Source organism: Panthera leo, chromosome B1 (assembly GCF_018350215.1).
Source record: "Panthera leo isolate Ple1 chromosome B1, P.leo_Ple1_pat1.1, whole genome shotgun sequence".
NCBI lineage: Eukaryota > Metazoa > Chordata > Mammalia > Carnivora > Felidae > Panthera > Panthera leo.
Window position 1 is genome coordinate 43899475 of NC_056682.1, and position 24552 is coordinate 43924026.

A 24552-nucleotide genomic window follows, 5' to 3' on the forward strand; every position below is an offset into this window, starting at 1 on the left:
CTTCATTCATCTAATTTCTCTTCATTCATGGGAAAGTCCAAGTGTGAACACAAGTCAAGGAAGAAGGGGTCTGGAGTACGGATTCAATGTTATGGTATGACACAAATATACTGATCTATGCTGTCATATCCACTGAGGGGGGTCGGGGGGGGGGAGCATCTGAAAGACAGGAAGCAGAGGGACAGTCTCTAGGAACAAAGCTCCAGTGCCATACTTCTGAATGCTCAGAAGATGATGAACCCATGTGACCATGCTGGGCTACATATCTCAAACAGATGGAGTTATTCCTATCTACTTTATTCTATCCTCACTGGGAGAGATAATCCTACAGTTGTACAATCCTCATATTGTAATATATCTCATAATCAGGCAACTTCAATCTATACAACTATAGAATAGGACCCCTAGTTACCAAGACACTGGCCTGCACCTCTGAACTCAAGCCCAAAATGTGGGTCTTTGTTATTCAGGGCCACATAAAAGATATGCAGACACAATAACAAAAACTTGGAAGGCCCAGCAACCACAGTGAAGTTTTATTTAATTTTAATTTTATTTTATTTTCGAGAGAGAGAGAGCATGCACGTGCAAGGGGAGGAGAGGGGGAGAGAGAGAGAGAGATAGAGAAAGAGAGAGATCTCAAGCATGGAGCCCGACATGAGGCTCAATTCTATGATCTTGGGATCATGACCAGAGCTGAAATCCAGTTGGAAGCTCAACCGAGTCACCCAGGCGCCCTGACAGTGAAGTTTTATAAATGTATAACAGCAATTGACCACAAACCACAGTACTAAGATATTCTACATAAGGATCCAAATCAGATGTTCAATAGTCAACACTCCCTAATTAATTTAACCATCAGCTTCATCAGGACTTGAAGTCCTAAAATCAAATCACAAAATAATTTCTAAAATAATCATCTAACCAACCAGGCACAGGCTCTTATAACCTGCAGCATATACTGTACTAGGCATGAAGAGACCACAAAATAAGCGCATGGGGCTTATAATGCAGTTAAGGAAACAAGAGCCACACTCAAAATCCCTTCAGAGAACAACCAAATACAACAGTGAGGGGAAAAAACTACCACCTTCTTATATGAGTGCCACCTCACATGTCTTTATAGAAACATGTTTACAGAAAACACCAGCACTTGCTGGACTTCTGATTTTAAGGAGTCAGTTTTTATGTCACCAACTTCTCTTCCCTTTCTAAAGGAGAGATTCCTTCTTTGAATTTGCCGTCATATTCAGCAAATGAAGAGAACTTTCTAGAGCATTATATGAAATAATTCTTTTTTTAATGTTTATTTATTTTGAGAGAAAGAGAGCACAAGCTAGGGAGGAGCAGAGACAGAGAAGGGGTGAGAGAATCCCAAGCAAGCTGAATTGTCAGCACAGAGCCCAACGTGAGGCCCGATCTCATGAGCCATGAGTTCATGACCTGAGCTGAAATCAAGAGTTGAGCACTTAACTAACTGAGCCACCCAGGTGTGCCAGCTAAGCTGTATTTTAAGAGAACCTTTATTACTTTGATGCAAGCTGGGCAGAAGTGGGATGAATGAATATAGTGCATCTAAGGTATGGATTACAGGAAAGCTTAGGAAATCAGTGACTGGATAAGCTCAGCATTTGTTCAGAGAGGAAAGGAAACAGATTTTCTCAGTGCTAGCTGAGAGCAGAATGAATCAGAGCCCACAACTGATTTCCTTAATGGTGCACTGATGTCCTCTGACCCTACATAGGATCCCCAGCATAGGATCTAGAAGTTCTGCTACTCTTCAGGAAATAGGCAGAAATAGGCCCCCAAATGACTTTAACTCCCCTTTGAACCCAATCTTAGTTCATATTCTTTTGGGAACAAGAGCAACAACCTCTCCCCTGAAATGTAATTAACAAAGGAGGAACACAGTAGAAATGGTAAACTGCATAAATTGCAGACAGTGGTAAAATATGGTTATGTTTTCCTACAACTAAGAATTCAGAACAAGTAAAACATTTCACTTATTTGATCCTCAAAGCATTACATTACCTAACTTGATCCTCAAATCAACCCTGTGAAAAAGGCAGAGCAGGGCTTATTAATTCCATTTAAAAATGAGATATTGCATGTTAACAAATTAGATAACTTAGATAAAGTAGAAAAATTCCTAGAAAGACACAAACTACTTAATCTGACTCAAGAGGAAATAGAAAATCTGAATAGATCTAAAACAAGGAGAGAAACTGAATTGGTAAATTAAAAACTCCTCCCGCCCCCCCAAAAACATGGACCAGCCTCGTGAATTCTGCCAAATATTTAAAGAACTAATATCAATTGTTCACAAACTCTTACAAAAAATATAAGAGGAAAATAGTTCCCAACTCATTCTATCAGGCCAATATTACTCTGATAACAAATCCAAAGTTATCACAAGAAAGAAAAAAACTACGGACCAATATCTCCTATTGAAAATAGAAGCAGAGGCCCCTGGGTGGTTCAGTCAGTTGAACGTTCAATTTCAGCTCAGGTCATGATCTCACAGCTCATGGGTTCAAGCCCCATGTCAGGCTCTATGCTGATAGCTTGGAGCCTGGAGCCTGCTTCAGATTCTGTGTCTCCCTCTCTCTCTGCCCCTAACCCACTTGCATTCTGTCTCTGTGTCTTTCAAAAATAAATAAACATTTAAAAAAAATTAAAAAAAGAAAACAGAAGTAAAAATCTTCAACCAAATACTATCAAACTGAATCCACCAACACAAAAAAGCCAATTTATGCATCATGAACAGTGGGATTTATCCAAGGAATGCAAGGTTGGTTTAACACCTGAAAATCAATTAGTGTATGTCAACAGAATGGAATACAAAACCCACGTAATTATCACAGTATATGCAGAAAAAGAATTTGACAAAATCCAACATCCTTTCACGACAAAAAACATCTAACAAACTAGGCACAGAAGGGAACCTCCTCAACTTGATGAAGGACAGCTATGAAAACCTTAATGCTAATGTCATACTTAATGCTAAAAGATTGATGCTTTTACCCTAAAATCAAGAACAACAATATCAGCTTTTGCTACATCTATTCAGAATTGTACTAGAAGTCCTAGCCAGGTCAATTAGGCTAGGAAAAATAAAATAAAAGATACCTAAATTGGAAAGGAAAAAGTAAAAACTATCTCTATTTACAGATGAAACGATCCTGTATATAGAAAGTCCTAGAATATAAAATCAATGTGCAAAAAATTAATTGTATTTCTATACACATGCAATGAAAAATCCAAAAAAGAAATTAAAAAAATAATTTCATTTACCATTATATCAAAAAGAATAAGATACTTGAAAATAAACTTCACAAAAGAAAGGCAAGATACTCTGAAACTGTTTAAAAAATTAAAAATCTAAATAAATGGAAAGACATCCTATATTCATGGATTGGAAGATTTAATATTGTTAACATGACCACACTCCCCAATTTATCTACAGATTGAACACAACACGTATCAAAATCCCAGCAGGCTTCTTTGCAAAAACTAATAAGCTGATCCTAAAATTCATAAGGACATGCAAAGAACCCAGAATAGCTAAACCAATCAAAAGAACAAAGTTGGAGGACTCCTATGTCCTGATTTCAAAACTCACTACAAAGTTACCATAATCAAGGCAGTGTAGGACAAACATAAGGAAAGGCATATGTATCAATAAAACAAAATTAAGAGTTTAGGGACACCTGGGTGGCTCAGTCGGCTAAATGTCCAGCTTCGGCTCAGGTCATGATCTCATGGTTTGTGAGTTCAACCCCTCATCAGGCTCTGTGCTGACAGTGTGGATGGAGCCTGCTTGGGATTCTCTCTCTCTCTGTGCCTCCCCACTCACGCTTTCTGTCTCTCTCAAAATAAATAAACTTAAAAAAAAAAAAAAAACAATTAAAAGTTCAGAAATGAACTCTTACATCTATGATTAATTGATTTTGACAAGGGTACAAAATTAATTCAATAGAGAAAAGGGCAATCTTTCAACAAATGGTGCTGGGACAACTGCACAGCTACATGCAAAAGACAGAAGTTGCACCACTTCCTCACAAACTATACAAAAATTAACTCGAAATGAATCACAGACCTAAATGTAAGAGCTCAAACTATAAAACTCTTAGAAGAAAACCTAGGAGTAAATCTTTGGAACTGTGGGTTGGGCAAAGCCTTCTTAGATATGACACAAGGGACAAAAGAAAAAGTAGAAAACTGAAGTTCATCAAAATTAAAAACTTTTACACATCAAATGATACCATCAAAAAAGTAAAAAGATAACTGCCAGAATGGGAAGAACTATTTACAATCACATCTATAGTAAGGGACTCGTATGTAGAATACATACTCTTATAACTCAATATGAAAAGATAAATAACCCAGTTAAAAAGTAGACAAAGAATCTGAATAAACATTTTGCTAACGAAGATATACCAACGGCCAACAAGTACATGAAAAGATGCTCGATATCATTAGATATAAGGGAAACGCAAATCAGAACCAGGAGATGCCACTTCACACCTACTAAGATGGCTACAAAGAGATGGATAGCAAGTGCTGGCAAGGAGGTGGGGAAACTGAAACCCTCACATGCTTGGTAAGAATGTAAAATGGTGCAGCCTCTTTGGAAAACACTTTGACAGTTCCTCAAAATGTTAGAAATAGAGTTACCTCATGACCCGGCAATTCTACTAGGCATCTACATAAAAACCTATGCACAGGAAGTGTTCATAGCAGCATTAACCATAATAACCCCAAAGTGGAAATAACCCATATGTCTATCAACTGAACAAAATACAGCATATCCATGTAGTGTAGTGCTAATCAACAATAAAACAGGACTGAAGTACAGATACATGCTACAACATGGATGTAAACAGAGGTAGTCACAAAAGACTATAGACTGTATAGTTCCATTTATATAAAATGTTTACAATAAGCAAATCTACTGAGACACAATTTAGATTCTCAGTTGCCCAGGGGTGGAATGGGAAAGGAATGGGAGGTGACTCCTAATGGGTACGGATTCTTTTGGGGGTGATAAAATGTTCTAAAAATTGGATACAGGCAATAGTTGCACAACTCTGTTAATATACTAAAAATCACTGCATCGCAGGCCCTTAAAATAGGTGAACTGTATGGCATGTGAATTATATCTAATAAAACTTTTTAAAAATATTTTTAAATATTTATTTATTTTCGGGGGGGGGGCAGCAGAGAAAGAGGGAGAGAGAGAATTCCAAGCAGGCTCCCTGCTGTCAGTGCAGAGCCTGATGTGGGGTTTGAACTCACAAACTGCGAGACCATGACCTGAGCAGAAAGCAAAACACTTAACCGACCGAGCTACTGAGGTGCCCCTCAATAAAATTGTTAACAAAGAAAAAAAGGACACAGCTTAAAGGCTGAGCAGGAGGAGTTTCCTGCAATTCTTAATAAAATGTTCTAGTACACCACAGACTTACATTTCAGAAAATGCTGTAAATAGCTCTTATGTGTATCACCTGTAGGGACACTGCAGCGAGGTGGTAGGTCTCACTAGCACATCAATTTGGGATTTTAAATTTCTCTTGAGGAAGCCTACAGTGTGCTAGATAAATTCTATTTACAGAAAAAGGTGAAAAAATGACATCACTCCTCTCTCCTACAGCAGATATACCCAAGCATAGGAACCATCCTAGAGACAGAACAATTGTTAAGCTCAAAATGCTTTTCGCTTTTTTTGGGGGGGGAGGGGGGGGAGGAAGGAGCTGTTTCTTTTCAATTCTGATTTCTAACATTTGACTTCTCCCAAGACCTCCCTCATACATTCCCTTGTAAGAACACTGGTAATAGAAGCCGGCAGGCTTCCTCCAGACGGAGTTCTGTGGGGGCCTTACACCTGGTCCCTTTTGTATCACCAAAACTGGAGCGAGCACCCAAACCAGAGGTGATCCTCAACCAGTGCCCACTGCTGGGCAAACGTCTGACACATAAAGGACTTCTTTTTCAAGAGATTATCATTTATAGACAGAAAAAGTACACTGAAGTAGTGGGAAAGCTGTTCAGCTCTACACCAACAGCTGTAAGGATTAACATTTGTTCTTCATTCGACCCTTTCCCTTTGAAGAGCTGTCCTCTCTTAAATGTATGGCTTGGTCTTGCCTCCCACCCCCTGCTCTACTGTGCTGGAATCAAGGGCTTCAGGAGGGAAGTGTGATTCCGGCACTTGTGCCACCCCTTCCTGCTAAAGTGGTCTGACCCGAGGAGACTGTTAATAAGGTACAAATTAGCATTTAGGCAAGTGGCCAAAATTCGAGGGTTTTGTTTTTTTTTTTTTTTTTCAGTTTCATGTCTCTGAATTCCCAGTCCCTCTGATTACCCCAAAGTTGAAATATACTTTATATATGTACATTCTAGGCCATTTAGTCAAGGACACAGGCCTTAAAATGCAGTAGAAGTGGACACGATGTGGTACCCAGGGGCAGGATAACAGCACACGCAGGTCTCTTCCCGGAATGCTGGGTAGAACCTCAGGGTATAGGCTGCAGAGCTCACGTTCCCTCAAGACCAGTGGGGCCCCAAGGTCATCCAGAGCATGAGAGTAAGGAGAGGATTCCAAGTGGGTGAGTCAAGGCAGGAAAATGCAGAACATCCTCTTAGGTAGCCAGAATTTTAAGATATCACTACTTAAAGCAGAAAAACATCAACATCCAACACCACCCCTCACGTACCCACCCCTGACCAAACCTAGACAACAACAAACAAACTGGCCAGACCTCCTCCTCCGGGCCCTACACAAGAAAAACAAAACAAAACAAAACAAAAACAAAAACAAAAAAACACCAAATAAAACACTATTCAGGAGCTGGTAGGGGCGAGGGCAAGTTTAATTGCTTTTTGTAAGAGACACGACGCCAGATGCCGTGTTCTCCAGAGATAAGCTTCTAACTCCTGACAGAGGCTCATCCTAAAATATAAGACTCCACAGGTAAAGAGTAATCTGGAAAGCCACTGGACAGGCTTTAAAAGCTTGAACTAAGGGTGAAGAAAATATTTCAAATCTCCAAACCAGCATGTTATGCTATTTTATTTAAAAAGGAGACCCAAACCCTATCCTCTGAAGGCCAACATCACAATACAGTTAGATGGAGGGGCCCACTAATCAAGACTGTCTGCCCACCAGGCAGCCAAACCTTATCCACAGAAACCCATCCAACGACGAGTAAGTCTTCTCACTGATGAGATGTCCTGGAGTTTCGGAACCATCTGGATTTGTTTGAGGATACATTTCAAATACATTAGAAATCCTCCACCATAGACAGAAACTGTAGAAGGCTCTCCCTGTAGGACTTTTCCTCCATCCCCAACAACTGCAGCAGGAGGAGCAGAGAGAAAGGGCACGTGCTAACAGATGGGACTCCTCTGCAGAGATGTGAAATTGTGTAACTTCACTCCGTTGCTGCCAAACAACCATAATGTGCATCTCTTCAGAAATAATTACTGGAGAATTCGAAATACCAACTGCCTCTCTCACAAAGTAGCAACCGCCCACACAGGAGCTGGGGGCTGATGCAGGATAAAGGAAAAGAGAGAGGAGCCTCCAGCCAAAGCAACAGCAACAGATTCACCAGGCACATGAGACACTTCCACAATAGGAGAGGGACCCTGGTTGAAGACCACCTTATTTCTCCTGTCGCTTCTGCTCCTGTACTCTAAGAAAAGGAGCCAAAGGAAGGGGTGGATAAAGCAGTGAAGAGGCCCCAGAGGAAGAAAGTAATAAAAAAGGCTGAAGTCTTTGAAATTATACCCTTTGGTATAAGTTTTAAAAAGTAGAAAATGGTCTTGTGCTAGTCAGCCTCCAAGATGGCACCCAATGAGGGAGCCATTTATCAGGTGACATGAATCCCACCTCCCAGCATTCATGTCCCTGGACTGACCCGTTTAACCGAAAAGATATTATGGAAATAACAACGTGACTTCTGAAGCTAAGTCACAAAACACATTACAATTCCCATCTTGTTCTTGGATCACTCACTCTGGTCACTCAGCTGCCAGTATAGAAGAACACTCAAGCCACCCAATAGAGAGAGAGGTCCATCCACAAAGTAAAGAATTGAGGCCTCCCACAAACAGCCAGCACTTGCCAGGCAGTAGTGAATTACTTGAGGAGAAGGTCCTCCAGCCCCAGTCAAGCTTTCAGATGACTACAGTCCCAGCCAACACTGTGACTGCATTCTCACAAGTAACCCTAAGCCAGATCACCCAGCTAAAATGCTTCCAAATTCTAGGCCTATGAAAGCTATGTGAAATGTTTATTGTTCTAAGCTACTAATAACTTTTGGAGTAATTTGTTATGCAGCAATAGATAACTAATACAGGCCTCTTAGAAACTCTTCTTTCTAACCCAAAATAGGTACAGAGTCCCAGGAGGCTGCATACATCTCCAGGTACCTACCTCTCCTCCCCCACGCAACTCACATGTGGAGAGAGAAAGCAAAAGTTACTACTCAATATGTCCCTTCCCTCTTTATTTCTCACTGATAAGCTGAAGCTAAGCATTAAGGAAGCAAAATGTTTTCAATAAAGTTGAATACCCAGTAATGCTTTTTTTCTTTCCTGCTTCAAGCTCTATATCTAAATTGTGCTGCAAACTTATAATATTCAAAATTCCTGAACTACACTTTATACTTCATATATGTGCAAAGTTAATAAATATGGAATATATATCCCCTACTGAACTTTTTCTTAAAATCACTGTCACTTAACAGGATACCTTAAAGGATGCTTTCCCCCATCACACACTCTGTCCTGGAAACATTTTAAGAACCTTCAGTTCCTCTGAAAAGTTTTCTCTTCAATCAGTGAAGAGAATCACAGAAAATCACAGATTCCCTGGGGGAGAGAAGCTGTATAATATGTTCCAAGAAGCTCTGGATGTGCAATCTTAAAAGCTAAATTTAAGACCCCACTCTACCACAAGCAGTAAAGACTCTGGCCCCAATCTGTGGAATGGAGATTATATGTGTCCCATCTCACAGCATCACTGTTCTAAAATCAAGTAAGATGCTGAAAAGAAGGGGGTTGGGGGGGGAAGCCTACTTGCTCCCATCAAATTCAGTAAACTCAGCTGAGGGGCACCAGAGTGGTTCAGTCGGGTAAGTGTCTGAATCTTGGTTTCAGCTCAGGTCACGATTTCACGGTTCATGGGTTCGAGTTTCACGTTGGGCTCTGTGCTGGCAAAGCATAGCCTGCTTGGGATTCTCCCTCTCTCTGCCCCTCCCCCACTCTCACTCACTGTCTCTAATAAATAAATAAAATAAATAAATAAACAAACAAACAGAAAAACTCAGCTGAAACAGAAAGACAATGGTCTGCTAGGTGGCAGTCTTCTAGTGGGAAAGCTGGAGATGAGTAATTTGTTGTTATATTTCCAGCAAGGACATGGGAAAGAAGGCACCTGGACTGCCTAGGAATATATCTGTATCTGCCAAACAGAACTGTCAAATTACACTTTTTCATTTGTGAAATAATGAAATATCCATTCAGCCATTATCAATCTAACTCCTGGAGATACAATCATGTTTGTGGAAACTCATGAAATCAGGTTCATGTACAAGCAAAGGAGAGAGGGAGATCTTGAACTTAGAATCAGCAATCCCTTTCTAGGCCCAATGCTAACAGTTTTCAGGCAATTCAGCAACCGTCATTTATCACAGCCCCACCAAGCTGTTTTGTTTTGGGTAGATAAACCAGTAGCTTTCATATCACTAACCTGAGTTAGGAGATTGTGACAAAATGGCTTATGCTGCCAGGACTTCCTATGAACATTGCTACTGCTCACTTGAAAAAGACACTATGAGTACTCTTTAACCTAAATGTTTAAACGGCTTTAGACCACATACATTTTTTTAAGTGGAACATTAAATGGCAGCAACATAATTTTGGAAGGGTTGCCCCTCCCACACACACATGCACCACCAGAAACTATCACAGTAAGCTATATCACTTTATTTGCTGCTCAGGTAAGCCCCAAACTGGCAAGTATGAGTCTAAGGTGAGTTTAACCATTATAACATTTACTGCTTTACAGTTATTAAAATGTTTACTTCCTTTTTTTAATGTTTATTTATTTTGAGAGAGAGAGAGAAAGAATGAGCAGGGGAGGGGCAGACAGAGAGAGAGGGAGAGACAGAATCCCAATCAGGCTTTGTACCATCAGCACAGACCCCAAAGTGGAGCTCGAACTCCTCAACTGCGAGATCATGACTTGAGCCAAAATCAAGAGTCGGATGTTTAACCGACTGAGCCACCCAGATGCCCCTAAAATGTTTACTTTCAGCAGGGAGACTTTACCCCTGCTCCTAAGTTTTTTATTCAAATATTGTGGTTCTGCACTTCCTGAGAAGTCTGCTGGAAAAACTATACTTTTTCCCCAAGAAGACTTTCTTTTTTGGGTGGAACACCACATAGAAGCTCTCTGTGTGGCTCATTTACACTGCTATAAATTAACCAACAAAGAAACATGGCTCTGATCCCATTTACTAACTAGTAGGAATCTCCCAAGTTGAGAGCTAAAAATGTTATCTGGGAAAAAAAAAAAAAAAAAAAAAACCACCACAGAATTGTATTATGCTGCTGAGGTTTCCAAGCCTTAAAGATCTTATAATAATAGAATATACAAATTTAAACTATGAAAGAACTAATTACATCAAAAATTAAAAAATAAAAATAAAAGTATTGGTTTGGGATATTGTCAAAGGAGCCACATGGGTTAAACTTTTGGGCTAGGTAACATTAAGGGTCCTTATTAGTCCCATCATTTCTAGGAAATTCTAATAAAGCAATCCTTGTGGTAGGGGCAGGGAGAGGATGTTAAACTAAATCCTTAGGAGAACCATACTCATGAATTTTACTGGAACACTTCAATAAATACCTAATGAAAAATGTCTGTATAGTATTTTCTTTTTTTTTTTTAAGCTTATTTATTTTGAGAGACAGTGTGCACACATGAGCAGGGGAAGGGCAGAGCGAGAATCCCAAGCAGGCTCTGCACAGCTAACACACAGCACAATATGGGGCTCAAACTCACGAACTGTTGAGATCATGACCTGAGCCCAAGTCAAGAGCTAGACACTTAACCCACTGAGCCACCCGGGTGCCCCTGCATATTTTCTTGTACATGTGACCCAAAGCCTTAGAATTGAAAACCTAAGTGTTACATTTTAACAAGATCTGCATTCTAGGTCTTACATATGCACAGTCTAAAACAATCCAATAAATATACCATTTCAATCATACAGCATATACCAACAATATACCATATCAACTGTCAAATAAATTCTAAAACACCCAATTAAAACTATTAAATTAAATTAAAACTATTAAAAAACACTTAATGGGCAAAAGTCAAAAGTTATATATTTGTACTTATATTATTAAATGATTCCCAAGTTCTCTTCATTCTTCTCTAATTTCCATTTTTCATAACTCCTTGGATCTCACAGTCAATTAAAAAGCAAGTACACTGACAGACCAATGACATTTGTGTTTTGTAAGGGAGACAAACAGCCAGCCCAAATCAGCCTTTCCCTAGAGTCTTAACCTAAGCATACAGGCCTGCACTAACGGCACCAGGTGCCACAGTTCATGTTAATTAATCATGTATATAGCCTTGCTGCTTTCTTGAAAGTTCTCCCAAATTACTTAAGCTTTATATTTTTATCAAAATTGTCCTAGGTGTGGATCTAGGTCAGCAAACTTTTCTGTAAAGAGCCAAACAGTAAACATTTTAGGCTTTTGCCAGCTACACAGTCTCTGTTCCAAGTAATCAACCTTGTTGTTTTAGTGTGAAAGCAGCCACAGACAGCACCTAAGCGAACAAGTGTGGCTGCATTCCCACAAAACTTTACTTACGGGCCCTAAAATTTGAATTTCATATAATTTTTACACGTCACAATTTTTTTCAAGCACTTAAAAATGTAAAAACAATTCTTAGCTCCCAGACAAAACAATAATCAGTCAGAGCAAGAGACAGGGCCACATTTGGTCTGTGAGCCACAGTCTGCTGATTCCTGATCGAGACTACCAAAACTGTGTCAATAAACAACTCTGCATTCCCCACCAGGCCTCCAGCAGTAAACATCTGTGGACTGATCCTGTTTATCTCTTTCCTTCTATTCTGGAGGACTACAGTGAGTCTTTGAAAAGGCACCTAATTAACATATCAAACAGGGTAGATTTAACTAGTTGTTCCAAGGGCACACACCAGAGCTTCAGCATGAATTAAGATTTTCTTTCTCAAAGAAAGGTATATACATATATACATACATGTATATGTATATACATATAAAGGTATATGTGTGACAGAGAGGCTTCTAGTAGCTTCTAGTAGCACAGGACATCCACTCACTGCAGCTTTTATAGTCTAAGACAATGGACAAAACCATAGTCCATAAACACACACACAAAAAAAAAGTGGGGAGGGGATGAACTTGAGATTGTGCCTTTCAGAAGTCCTCTGTACGTGCCATCTCCTCACTGATACATCCCCCAGCAAAAAGAAAATACAGTAACAGCAGCAGCTTAAACACTCTTTGTTGGGGGAGGCAGACAGATAGCAAACACAGAACTACCAGCCCCAATATTACAGCCACCACTCTGGTATTTTCAAGGAACCTCTTTGGCTCAACTTTTATTTTACCAGTTAGTCCGAAGCCAGCTTCTGTCTGTGGCTTAAAAAAATCCCCACAACCTCATCCATTGTTTCATTCCTAGATTGGCATACAATTCTGTCTTAAGGAGTGTTAAGACAGAGTTCAGATACTGTTAAGTCCCCAACAACTTCCAATAAAAAGAAAATTAACTTCAAATAGGTGTAGATGTTTCCCTGCGTTCAAAGAATCATATGGAAGTAGGGGTGGGATACAGCCCATACATTGGGGGACCATAATATACGAGGAAGCCAGTATCTTTTATGTATGTTAACTCTAACCCCTGACTAACTCATAAATAATCCCCCAAAATGATACAGTTTTATATAATTTCTACCTGCTATCCCACTATGTCTTGGAACCAAAGATATATGAAAGACTAACTTTATCAGGAGCCAAATAATCAACAATTTGGGAGAAAGAGGACCATCCAAGCTCAGAAGTTAAGACTTCAACGAGAAATGTGTCTCCAGGAATTTTGGTCCACTGATATCTTCCCTGGTCAGACCTGTGTTTGGTTGTATTTTTATATTTACTCTGTATGTATAACAAGGCCATCAACAAGACTCTGGGCTAACTCTACACGTTGGGCAGAAGGAGCTCTCAAAGGCAGAATACTACCAGGCTGATATACAATCATCCTATTATTTAAAGGCTCCAGGGGCACCTGGGTGGTTCAGTCAGTTAGGCATCCAACTTTGGCTTGGGTCATGATCTTACATTTTGTGTGTTCAAGCCCCACATCAGGTTCTCTGCTGTCAGCATGGAGTCTGCTTTAGATCTTCTGTCCCCCTCTCTCTGCCCCTCCCCCATTTGCCCTTTCTCTCTTTCTCTCTAAAATAAACATTAAAAACAAAACAAAACCCCAAATTGAAAGATTTCTTTTTTTTTTTTTAACGTTTTATTTTTTTTTATTTTTGAGACAGAGACAGAGCATGAACGGGGGAGGGTCGGAGAGAGGGAGACACAGAGTCGGAAGCAGGCTCCAGGCTCCGAGCCATCAGCCCAGAGCCCGATGCGGGGCTCGAACTCACGGACCGTGAGATCGTGACCTGGGCTGAAGTCGGACACTTAACCGACTGAGCCACCCAGGCGCCCCCCAAATTTAAAGATTTCTTAATATGTGGTGGTAGTCTCCTAGATTGTACACCCTACCGCATTACCCCATCAAATACATGGTCTCCAATCATTATCTACTCCACACAGCTTTCCTGGTCCATGACTCTCTAAAAAGAAATCTTTCAAAAGAAGAGAGAAAAAGAGTGTGAGCTAGAAGTTACCAAAACATGTAAAAAAAGAGTCAGTGGCACAGGAAGGACCAAACAATTGGTTCTCTATGGCTCTGGGGGGTCTGAGCCATAGGAGCCTCTATGCAATTAGTGAAGAATATGTCAAGATGAATCAGACTAGGAGCTGACAGAATGGTGAGGAAGGGAGCAGCCCAAGCTGAGGGACATTCAAAGAGACTTTCAAAACGCTACTTATGGGTCTCATGAGCATTACTTAAATTTGATGGGAAAACTTCAAAATAGTTCTTTCCAGCTTTCAAATCTCTCTTCTGATCTGCCAATCTTGACAGAAGAAAAAGGAAGCTTTGAAGAACAAGTGCATCTTCCGTGTGCAAAGCTAAGCGCCACATGTGAGCTCTCCAATATATAAACCTGCCTGTTCCCATGCGGTCTCTGCCTAAAACAATGGTGAAAAGCAACCCAGGGTGGAAAAAAAAGCAGGGAGGGAGGCTACCCAGGGTGTGTTGAGAGTATGGCTGAATTCTCAGCAGGGGAAACGCATTAGACAACTCCCAAGTCAAAGCAAAATCAAACCACAAAAGTAATAATAATTATTATTATCAGTGAACCAATAATTCCAGCTCCATCATGAAGTCTTTCACAGAGAACCTGACTTCCCAAGCAACCTGTAAGGAAGTTATGAAGCAATAAAATACAGTAACCGTTAGGAGAAAAAAGTCATAATCAAGTCAAAAACTAGTTAACAGGATAACCTGGCTCTATTGAAGGATGACACTGGCAGACACTGGAAAAGAGAAAACATGGAAGAACAACATCCATGCTAGAGTCTCTTCTCCAGACAACAGTTAAGTAGCCTTTTTTTTTTTTTTAATGTTTATTTGTTTATTTTGAGATAGACAGCATAAGCAGGGGGAGGGCAGACAGACAGAGAGCATCCGAACCAGGCTCCCAGTTCCGAACTTTCAGTGCAGAACCCATCACGGGCTTCAATCTCACAAACTGTGAGATCATGACCTGAGCTGAAATCAACAGTCGGATGATTAACCAACTGAGCCACCTAGGCGCCTCATGTCTCTTTAAAAGGATGTCAAAACATGATCTCTCTGCTCAAAGCGCTGTTATGGGTTAAATTGCATCCCTCAAAAAGATATGTTGAAGCCCTAACTCTCCATACCTGTGAATGTGACCTTATTTGGAAATAGTACCTTTGCAGATGTAATCAAGTTAAGATGTGGTCATACTGGATTAGGAGGGTCCCTATATCTAATCACCGGTGTCCTTAAAAGAATGTCATGTGAAGGCACAGAGATACACAGGAAGAAGATGGCCTTGTAATGAAGGAGACAGAGACTGGAGTTATCCTGCCACAAGCCAAGGAACATCGTGAAGTATCAGCCACCACCAGAAGCTAGAGGAGACAAGAAAGGATTTTTCCCTAGAACCTTAGGAGGGAACATGGCTCTGTGGCTCTGCTGATACCTCGATTTCGGACTTCTAGCCTCCAAATCTGTGAGAGAATTTATTTCTGTTGTTTTAACCCACCCAGTTTGTGGGTTTCTACTTTGTCAAGGCAGCCCTGGGGAGATAACACACCAATGGCTTCCTATCTTACTCAGAAAGAAAATCCAAGCATCATTACAAAGTGTTCCAGACTTTCCTTTATCTAACTTCAGCTCCTACTGTTCCCTTCCTAGTCACCACTCCATCCACACTGGCTTCTTCATTGGTCCTCAAAACCCTCCCACCATGGGGCCTCACGCCATCTCAGGCTGGTCCTGTTTCAGGCCTTTGCAGATGCCATTCCCTTTGCTGGAAAGGTTCTCTCCCCAAGAATCTGCAAGGCTGTTCCCTCAATCTTCTTTCAGGGCTCTGCTCAAGTTCCCTTATTGGCAAGGCTCGGCCTAATTACCCTTTGGCATCTCTTATCCCTACGCCATGCACCCTATACCTCCTTCCCCTGCTTTATTTTTTTCCATAATACTTAAGACAAGCTGACATGTGTATCTTGCTTAACCTTTAAAAGATCCATTTCCCTCCATAACGTTAGCTCAGTGAGAGCAAGACTTTTTCACTGCTGAATCACAGCGCACTCTATTGAACAGATAAACAGATTCTATCAGGACAGGTGAAATTTTACTCAAAACTGGCTGTGTGACAAAAAAGGTTGCTACTAATTAAATGGATCAGAAGCTTTTGTAGTTGAAGGGCAGGCTCAAGGTTGAGCTCTGAGGGGCTAGGAGACCATCTCTGTGCCAGGTTTCTGTAGATAGACTGAGAGGCTCACCATTCCTATATAGATGAAGGAAAAGTGAACAATTTTGAAACAGCTTAAGATTCCTTCATATCTAAAAAGGTCCACTCTTACATATAATTTTTGTCTCCAGCCACACACACCCCTGAAGAAAGTGACTTAGCCTGAGAAATATCTGAAGCCAAATCTAAACATACCTTCACCTCTGCATTACTACATACATTTTTGGTTTTTCGGGGCTTAGGGGGAAGGGCCCAGCAGGAATGTTTGATAATGATAATCTCAAACTGCAAATGTACAAACCACTTGGGAAGAAAACCATATTCCTAAAACAAAAATATTTCAAATAAGCCAGGAGCCTTAAAACAGCTCTTTCTTAGTAAGTACTCGATCAAAAGCTTTTTAAATGGTCCTAAGTTAACACTCTTCCTTCCCTCATTTACATTCTCAAAACTTTAAAACAAAAGAGGCAGAAAATGAAAATCTTCCTTTACCTTGGGTTTTGGCCCCCGGTGCTGCCAATCCTAATGATGAATCACAGGATTCCTTGAGAGGTGATCTGATTGGTGTTTCAGCTTCAGGGGTCTCAAAATTACCTTCTGAATCCGAGCTGCCAAGGGGGAAAAATGAGGAATTACCACTTTCAACGGTATTTCCGACACCCTTTACAACCTACATATCCGAAAAGGCTAAAGTCCAGCATTTTTGCCTAACTTTACAACCCACTAGTCCTCAGCAAGGACTGGCCTGTGGGAGCTGCTGCGGGTTTTCTCGCAGGGCCCTCCTCCGCCTTCTGTCTGGCATCCTGTCTCCCTGAATATCTCCTCCATCCTCCGGAGCTTTTCTCATCACCATTTATTTCTGAGGTCATCCTTTCTTCTGACATCCCCCCAAAAGCGCTTTCCAACAGACTCCTTTTCTAAAAGAATCCTTTCTCATAGGTTTAAAAATTAAGACTGCCCTCTCCCCCTAAAATTAAGCCAGCTCTCGCCATGATGCCTTTTTCTTTGGCAGGCCTCTACCTGTTTGGAACTCACTCGGCCTGAGGCTGAGAATGCTGTCACCTGCCTTCCTCAATCACTCGGTGGCAGCTCAGCAAAGACCACCATTTCTCACCAGCTGCCAGGGGCCTGTCATCACGCGACCTTCTTTACCAAGGCTGCATTTTCGGGCCACAAGGGGACACCAGGAGGGCCTGGGAGCGACTTCTCCACAGGGAGGGCCCCAAGTTCTACCGGTGTGATCAATGACACTCTTGTGTGTAGGGGCGGGGGCTGGGGGATCGAAGCTTAGAGAAAGTGACTGAAGCAGACCGGGATGCGGGAAGACTGCAGATTCCGGGTTAGGTTCTGAAAGCTCATACGGAAACGGAGGAAAGGTAATACCGGACAAAACATCCTGAACTTTCGAATGCACAGCGGGGACCCGGTTACGGGCAGGGACGCAGCATTGCCATGATAATGGTTACGCGGGTGAGCGACCACACACACGCACACAGAATGAGCCGCAGATGGATGGATGGCAGCACGTCTGCATCTCGGCAGGGATGCGTGTACTTGCCTGAAACTCAAGGATTTGGTCTCGGCTTGCGAGTCCTCCTCCTCGGGATCGCCCTCGGGCCCTCCGGCCTCGTCCTCTCCGGCGCCCCCGCCGCGCACCGCGGACCAGGTCCATTTCGCCCACTGCACTGGGGACAGGATCTGCCAAGGGCTGAACGCCATGAGCGCGGCTCCTCCGGCTCCAGCTCCTACGAGTAGGGGAAGGGGGAGAGCCTTTTTTCCCTTTCAAAATGGAGGGAACGGGTGACAGGCGCCTGTAAGCGTTTCCAGCGGAGGCGCGGATGTGGTTAAACGAGCGCCGTCGGGGGCCCGGGTGGAGCGCTTCCTCTCGGCCGGCAGTCAGCGCCGCTTCCTCCTCGTCCTCCTTCCCCAACGGTGCGGTCGCGGCCACCCCCGCGCCGGGCGACTCCCGCCGGGAAGATGCCTTTCCTGGGGCCTCCTCAGGGCCCTGGCCCGCGGCGCCGGGTGGCTCGGGTCTTGGGGTCTCGGGCTCCCGCCTCCCGGCCGGCGGGGCGCGCATCAGCTGCCGCGGGAGCCGCGCCCCAGGAGCCGCCCCCTTGGACCGTACTATTCGCGCGCGCGGGCGGGGGCGAAGGCGGCGCCGGGGCTTTGAAGTCCGCGGCGCTCCCGCCCGATCCCCCCGCCGCGGCGCCGTGCTGGTAGCGCCCGGACTGCGGGCTGGGGGCTGCCCCGCTGCGACTCCGGCGGGCAGAGTACCCAGGCGCCCCCAACAGCTCAGCGAGCGGCGGGAGCTGGGAAGATCCATTTCCTGGGTCCGTGCACGCTGGGCTTTTCCTCTTTCCCTTATTTTTTCATCTTGCTACTGTGACTTAATGGCGTTGTGACATTAGATCGCATAGAAGTGAAGCCCCTTATTAAAAAAAAAAAAACAAAACTTTGAGGCCGCAGTTGCCTGTTCTTTTTACCCCTCCCTGACATTGACAGCGTGGAAGATTTCGGCCTATTCACCTCCGACTCTACCACTCCCAGGATTTGGAAATTCCTCAGCAATGCTACAAGAGGAGCCAAGGACTGGAATTGTAGATGCTTTGTCCCTCCCCAAACCGCACTCCTGGACGCTCTGGGGCCAGGTCTTTGGTAAAGGGTGCTAAATTACCCCCGTGAAATTACAGCCTGATCGGCTTCCCATTCTCCTTTTGGAGGCTTTCTCTTCATAACTTCGTCTAAATCTTTGATTTCTGACTTCGTTTACTGCTTCAGAAGTATGCCAACAGGCCTGGTGAAGGCAGCCTTCAAAATAAAAACCCTCTTTATGTTTGAAAGCAGAAGGAAATAGAAGAGCTCTCCTCGGATTTTCTTCATTTTCCGTTTAGGGATCGCTCGCCTCAGAATCTCCAATGCACCAAGGAAGCTGGCAGACACAAACCAAACACCAGGTTTCATGATCTCCTTGCCTGGATAAGGCATTTCTTGTACTATTGTAATTTCCCAGAGTCGCCGTGAATCTGTGAGGTGGTTGCAGGTTCTCACAGAGAGAGCAGCTTCAGAATTTAGGAACAAAGTCATGCTGAAACTGCAAGAGACAGTCTCCCCTAAAAGGGGAGTCATGCTGAGGAGTCATGACTGTCTTACACATTTGATAGCAAAAACAAAAGCAAATATACTGTAAGATAAGGCAGGGTAGTTATCTTACCATAAGATAACTTAGTCTTACCATAACAGAAAGGCAGAGGTTTGCCTGAAGTCTAGATAAAAGGATTAGGGTGTCAGGATGCTTTAGAATTCATCCAGCTCCTTTCCAGAGAGAAACACAACTGTCAGGATTGTTCTGGAGACTACAAGGATGGGAAGTACGCAGGAGTCTTTTTTTTTTTTTTTTAAAGTCATGAAATATACCCCAACATTATCCAGTTCTTTGTATTTTTAGGTTTACGGCTCACCATATAAACCTTCAGGTTATAAACTCCCCCAGGTTCCTGGATTTGACCCGTGTTTTGTTGCCTGGAAATAATATTACCACCCCCACCCCCCCCCCCCCCCCCCCCCCCCCCCGCCCCATGTAAATTAGTAACTGGCACCTATGTCTTCTTACATCCTGTTCATTCTTTCTCCTGGGTAGTTCTCAAATCTTCATTCCTCTGCATCCCCACTGTCACTGACATACTTCCCAAACTGTCTGTTTCTTACAGCTGCACTGCAAATGTCTTCCAGCTAGTTTTACCTCAGGGTTTTCCCACCTGAGGGCATCCCACCTGGTTGATAGGTGACTTGTGCTATAGTCTTGCTGTTCCTGTTCCTCATTACTCCCAGCCCTTTGTATTCCTAAGCCATAATCAGTAGAGAATTGGTTCTGAACTTTCAGTATGTCCCAGAATCATCTGGGGTGCTTCTTTAAAAATACTAACTCAAATCACCACCAGGGCCTGGAAATCTGAATTTTTACCAAGTATCTTGTGGAATTTTTTTTCACAGGATAAATTTGGGAAACAACGATGAGCCTGGACTAATTGCTGCTGCTAGAACTATTTCTCTTTTTCCTGTAGAGTTCTGTACATTCCCACCCCCTTACCCCCACCTCGAGCTACCAGACCTTGACTTCCCAAACTTCCTTCAATACCCAACTCAAGTGTTTAGTCTGAGAAAGCAGGCTGATTTCTCCTGTTTCTACCATCTCTATACCCCAACCTCTCAAAGAAACTTTTACTGTGGCCCTTAGATGGTTTTGAAAGGGGACACTATTAATAGTTACACCAGACAGCAAGCACAAACCAGGATGTCCCCAGGATGTAAGGTCACCCTATACTTAGCATATGATATATAATGTGTTTGTTTACCTATCTGTCCCACTTCTAGACCATAAGCTTCTAAATGGCAGGGGCCACATCATATTTGTGATTTATTTTTGTTTCTCCAGAGATTAGGACAGGGCCATACACTCAATAGGTGTTCACTAAATAAACAGAAAAGGGATATTGTAGTTTATAGATAGATCTTATGAGTTTGAGTAGGATGACATAAATTCCAAAAGCCTGACTCCTCCTGGGGAAATCAAGTTTTGGAACCAGCACAGAATGGAACTTGGAGCAAGTAATGACCCCAGTAAGGTAAAGCCCAACCTATACAGCCATTTCTTGAAATTGGAGAAGCAAATGCCTAGTTTTCTGAACATCACTCTACTGCAAGCTCCTAGACTTGATGTGAACAGCGATAAAGGAAGTAATTACTCAATAACTTGAACTTATTTTATTGTCTAGAAGTTCAAGTAATGAGGCTAACTGACATATCAATTTTCCTGTAATTCTGGGAAAGAAGGGGCAATGTTTGAAAACAGATATCCCAACCAAGGTAAGCCATTTTGCTGCTATCCTCAGCTTCAGAGAGCAGAATGTCTGCAAATACATGACCAAGTCACCTAATGCAACGGATTTGTCTTGGAAACAACCGAAACCACAGAAAGAAACCCATCTGTTCCTTCCTCTCTTCTTGCCCTTCACTGAAGCTTTAGATCAATAGGCCATGAAAATCTAAAATGTAACTTCCTTGAAACATTCCACAATTGTGGTGTGGCCAAGCCAGGCACATCCGTTGCCTGTAATGGATGCTCCAGAGGGATCTGCAAGATGGGTCTCTTCGTTTAAAAAAATAATAAAATGTACGGGTTAGCAAACTCAAACAGGCAAACAACTAATCATTTCATAGCATTTCACAGCAGAGCTATTCTGGGAAAGCCTGGCATGGGGGCAGGAGGTGGGGGCAGATGTAGTTGGGGCCTAAAGGAATTGGTATGGATCCTGTATACCTCATAAAGAGTTGATCTCAACTCAAGTACTCAAGTTGAACTTGATCCTGTAGCGGGGGGACGGGGTGGGGGGGGGGGTGTCAAACACCAGAACCTCCCTAGGTAACATAAGGGAGTGACAAGGCCAGAGTGGCAGCTGTGTCATCTGGAGAACACTGCTGTGGCTAAGGGGCAGTGCTACCAAGTTCCTGGTGCCCAGCATTGCCATCTACCAGTCTTTCGAGAAAAACCCAAACCATGGGTTTTATAACCCATCTTCCAATCTTTAATGTTCTTACTAATTTAAATCATTTTGAACCTTGTGAAGGCCAACATGGTGCTGGACAAAAACAAAGCCATCTGTGTGTCCGGGTAGCCCCCGAGCCTGGATGGGCAGAGGGGAGTCATCAGGCTTTGAGCAAGTAAATAACATTTCCATTTAGATCATTTAGATCATTCTGGTAACAACCTGGGGGATGGAAGGGAAGTAGTGAAGACTGGGACCCAATTTCCCTGCCCCAAACTACCTAGAGAAAGTGGACAGCCTCTCCCCTAGAGGGTAAAGAAGCAGAACTGAAATTCATGTCCTTAGCTGTCACTGCACTTGTTCAGGAAGCATCAGAGTTGTAAGCAGCTCAAGCATGATGTGAACACTTTGACAGTGGAAGGACCAGAAAACCACTGCTAAGGAAACCGAGTTTGTGCCAGCCAGTGAAATGAAGAAGCATCGGTTATGAAATGATGTGGAGGGAGTGGAGGAGGCAAGGCAGGAGGACCATGATGGCACAAGGGAATTAGGGATGAAGTAGGCAGAGAGAAAACCAAAAGGTCAGGCAGGCAGACAAACCCGTCAACATATCTGTATTTTCTCACAATTTAGGAATCTGGTGAGCGAGAGACACATCCCATGCAACTAAGATTAGATGCCAGATTGATGATGTAACCAAAGTGGCTGGGCAGCTCTGAAAACTTAGAAAAAGCACTGGCCTGGGTGAAACTGAAATGGCAAATAGCAGCTAGGCTGACATGCCTCAGCAGAACCTCCATAGACTGTCTCCCACTCCCCAGCCCTGCTTTTTGAGAGCTGTTTGCTGGATGAGGTTCCAAGACGTGGCAGGGAATTCCCCTGCACGTGGTTGCCCCACCAACCTGATCACTGAATGTTCTCACCTCACTCACCAAGCTAAACATCCTCAGGAGGTCTCTAAGATGTAATGGTTTAACAGTACCCTAGATCAATCTGATCTCTGTAATCCTTCTCTCCAGTAGCGGGGCAGGTTTTCTTATTCTCAGTTTGCAGATGACGTAACTGAAGCAGAAAAGGCAACCACCTGCCTGAAGTCATACAGCTAATTGGTGCCAGAAGTGAATCTAGAACACCAGTCTCCTGTCAGTACTCTTGGCGCTGTATCAGACTGGAAGAAAGCAGAATGTCTTCGCAGCCACGAGGTAGCTTGCCGTTCCGTAATCTAGACACTCCTCTCGATATACTGCGGCTGCAGTCCCTGCTTCCTGCTTACCCGGCATGAAAGCCACAACTAAGAATACCTCACTCTGCCACAGAGAAGTGCCACTGCCAGCAGGAGGCCTGCTTTCCTGACCCACCTCAGTCTAACCAGGCAACAACATGCTGATGTCTGCACGAGGCAACATCACACGAAGCAGATAAGGGCATCTGACATATTCAAATACCTTCATGTTACAGTCTCAACCCTGCAAGATGAGATGTTCTTACCTAGAGGCTATAATCACCTGTAGAATTACAATCTTCACTCCACTACCCAAATACTCCCAAATCAGAATTCATACTACATATTTACACTGCACATTATATCATAAAGACATCCTCCTTTCTTTTTTTTTTTAATGTTTATTTAATTTTTTTTGAGAAAGAGAGAGACACAGCACCAGTGGAGCGGGGGCAGAGGGAGGGGGAGACACAGAATCTGAAGCAGGCTCCAGGCTCTGAGCCATCAGCACAGAGCCCAATGTGGGGCTTGAACTCACAAACCGTGAGATCATGACCTGAGCTGAAGTCAGATGCTTAACTGACTGAGCCACCCAGGTGCCCTAAGAGAACCTCCTAATTTTTTTTTAAAGAAAAGCCAGATTTATGTCCATAGTTAATACTCTTTCAGAGTTCTACAAAGATTAAAAGGGATCTAAACTGTATCCATTAAATACTTGGCCAAGCTCCCCACCTAGGGCCTGCTCAGAGACCCTTGTACAGGCTTTCTGCTGGTGAACAACTCTTGTCAGGTCCACCATATCACAAAAGTAAAGTCTGACTTTCCCAGAAAGTATGCTATTCAACCTGGGTCAGGATCAGACAGACGGCAGAATTGCCACATGGCAGAGTTAAATAGTGTGTCAGCCTTCAGTGGGAGGTGGGGGGAAAAAACAAATATATTTTATGGTGTTTACACTGAACTAGTATCATTTAAGAGCCAGTTCTATGAAGTTCTCTCTCATCCCTATCAGACAGCATGAATGTATGTTTAATGACTTTATGAGAAAGTTCACTTTAGCTCCGCCCTGGGATGTAAGAGGGTTAGAGAAACAGTTGTTGAGTATGAAAGACAGAAGCAGAATTAGGTCTGTTCATTCCAAGTGAGGAAAATAACCCCAATATTATCCCTAATTCTTCCCACCAACTACCACAAACCCAAAGTTGAAAACAAGCCAAAAATAAACACAAAAGATCCAATTAAAGCAGTGAACTCTCTTTAAATTTAGAAATACCTTCCATTCTAGGAGATAAAAGTGGTTTTTCCTGCTAAACAGCATTATTGCAACTACAGAGTCGGTTAAACAGGTAGGCAATCTTGTAAAATTACTGTTATTGATTTAGCACTTTTTGTTTTCTTCTGTTGAATTTGTATTCCTTTCCGGCAGATTAGGCATGAAGAAAAGTGGACCCTCTGAGTCAGGCAGTGCTACATGTTAAGCCTCAGACAAGAAAACCATCTGAAACCCTTTCTAAGTTGTTTATGAATTTAAGTTTCTAATAATGAACATTACCCCAAATTTGAGAGATCTACTTTACTTCATTTACCTA

At 42.8% G+C, this 24552-nt stretch overlaps 1 protein-coding gene across 10 annotated transcripts in view; it reads right to left on the reverse strand.

Moving 5' to 3' along the window:
* Positions 1-24552, reverse strand: part of TACC1 (transforming acidic coiled-coil containing protein 1) — a 120576-nt gene that overhangs the window by 40365 nt on the left and 55659 nt on the right. For 3 of the 10 annotated variants that reach the window (XM_042934804.1, XM_042934810.1, XM_042934809.1), the window contains exons 2-3: positions 17757-17943; positions 16691-16806 (exon numbers count right to left, since the gene is read on the reverse strand). The exons of 1 other annotated variant lie outside the window; for it this stretch is intronic. In XM_042934804.1, the coding sequence (XP_042790738.1) occupies positions 16691-16806; positions 17757-17917 (277 nt within the window). In that variant the 5' untranslated portion in view covers positions 17918-17943. Of the gene's footprint in view, positions 1-16690; positions 16807-17756; positions 18011-24552 lie in introns of those variants that run through there. 6 more of the 10 variants (XR_006201594.1, XM_042934805.1, XM_042934808.1 and 3 more) reach the window with 3 other exon arrangements.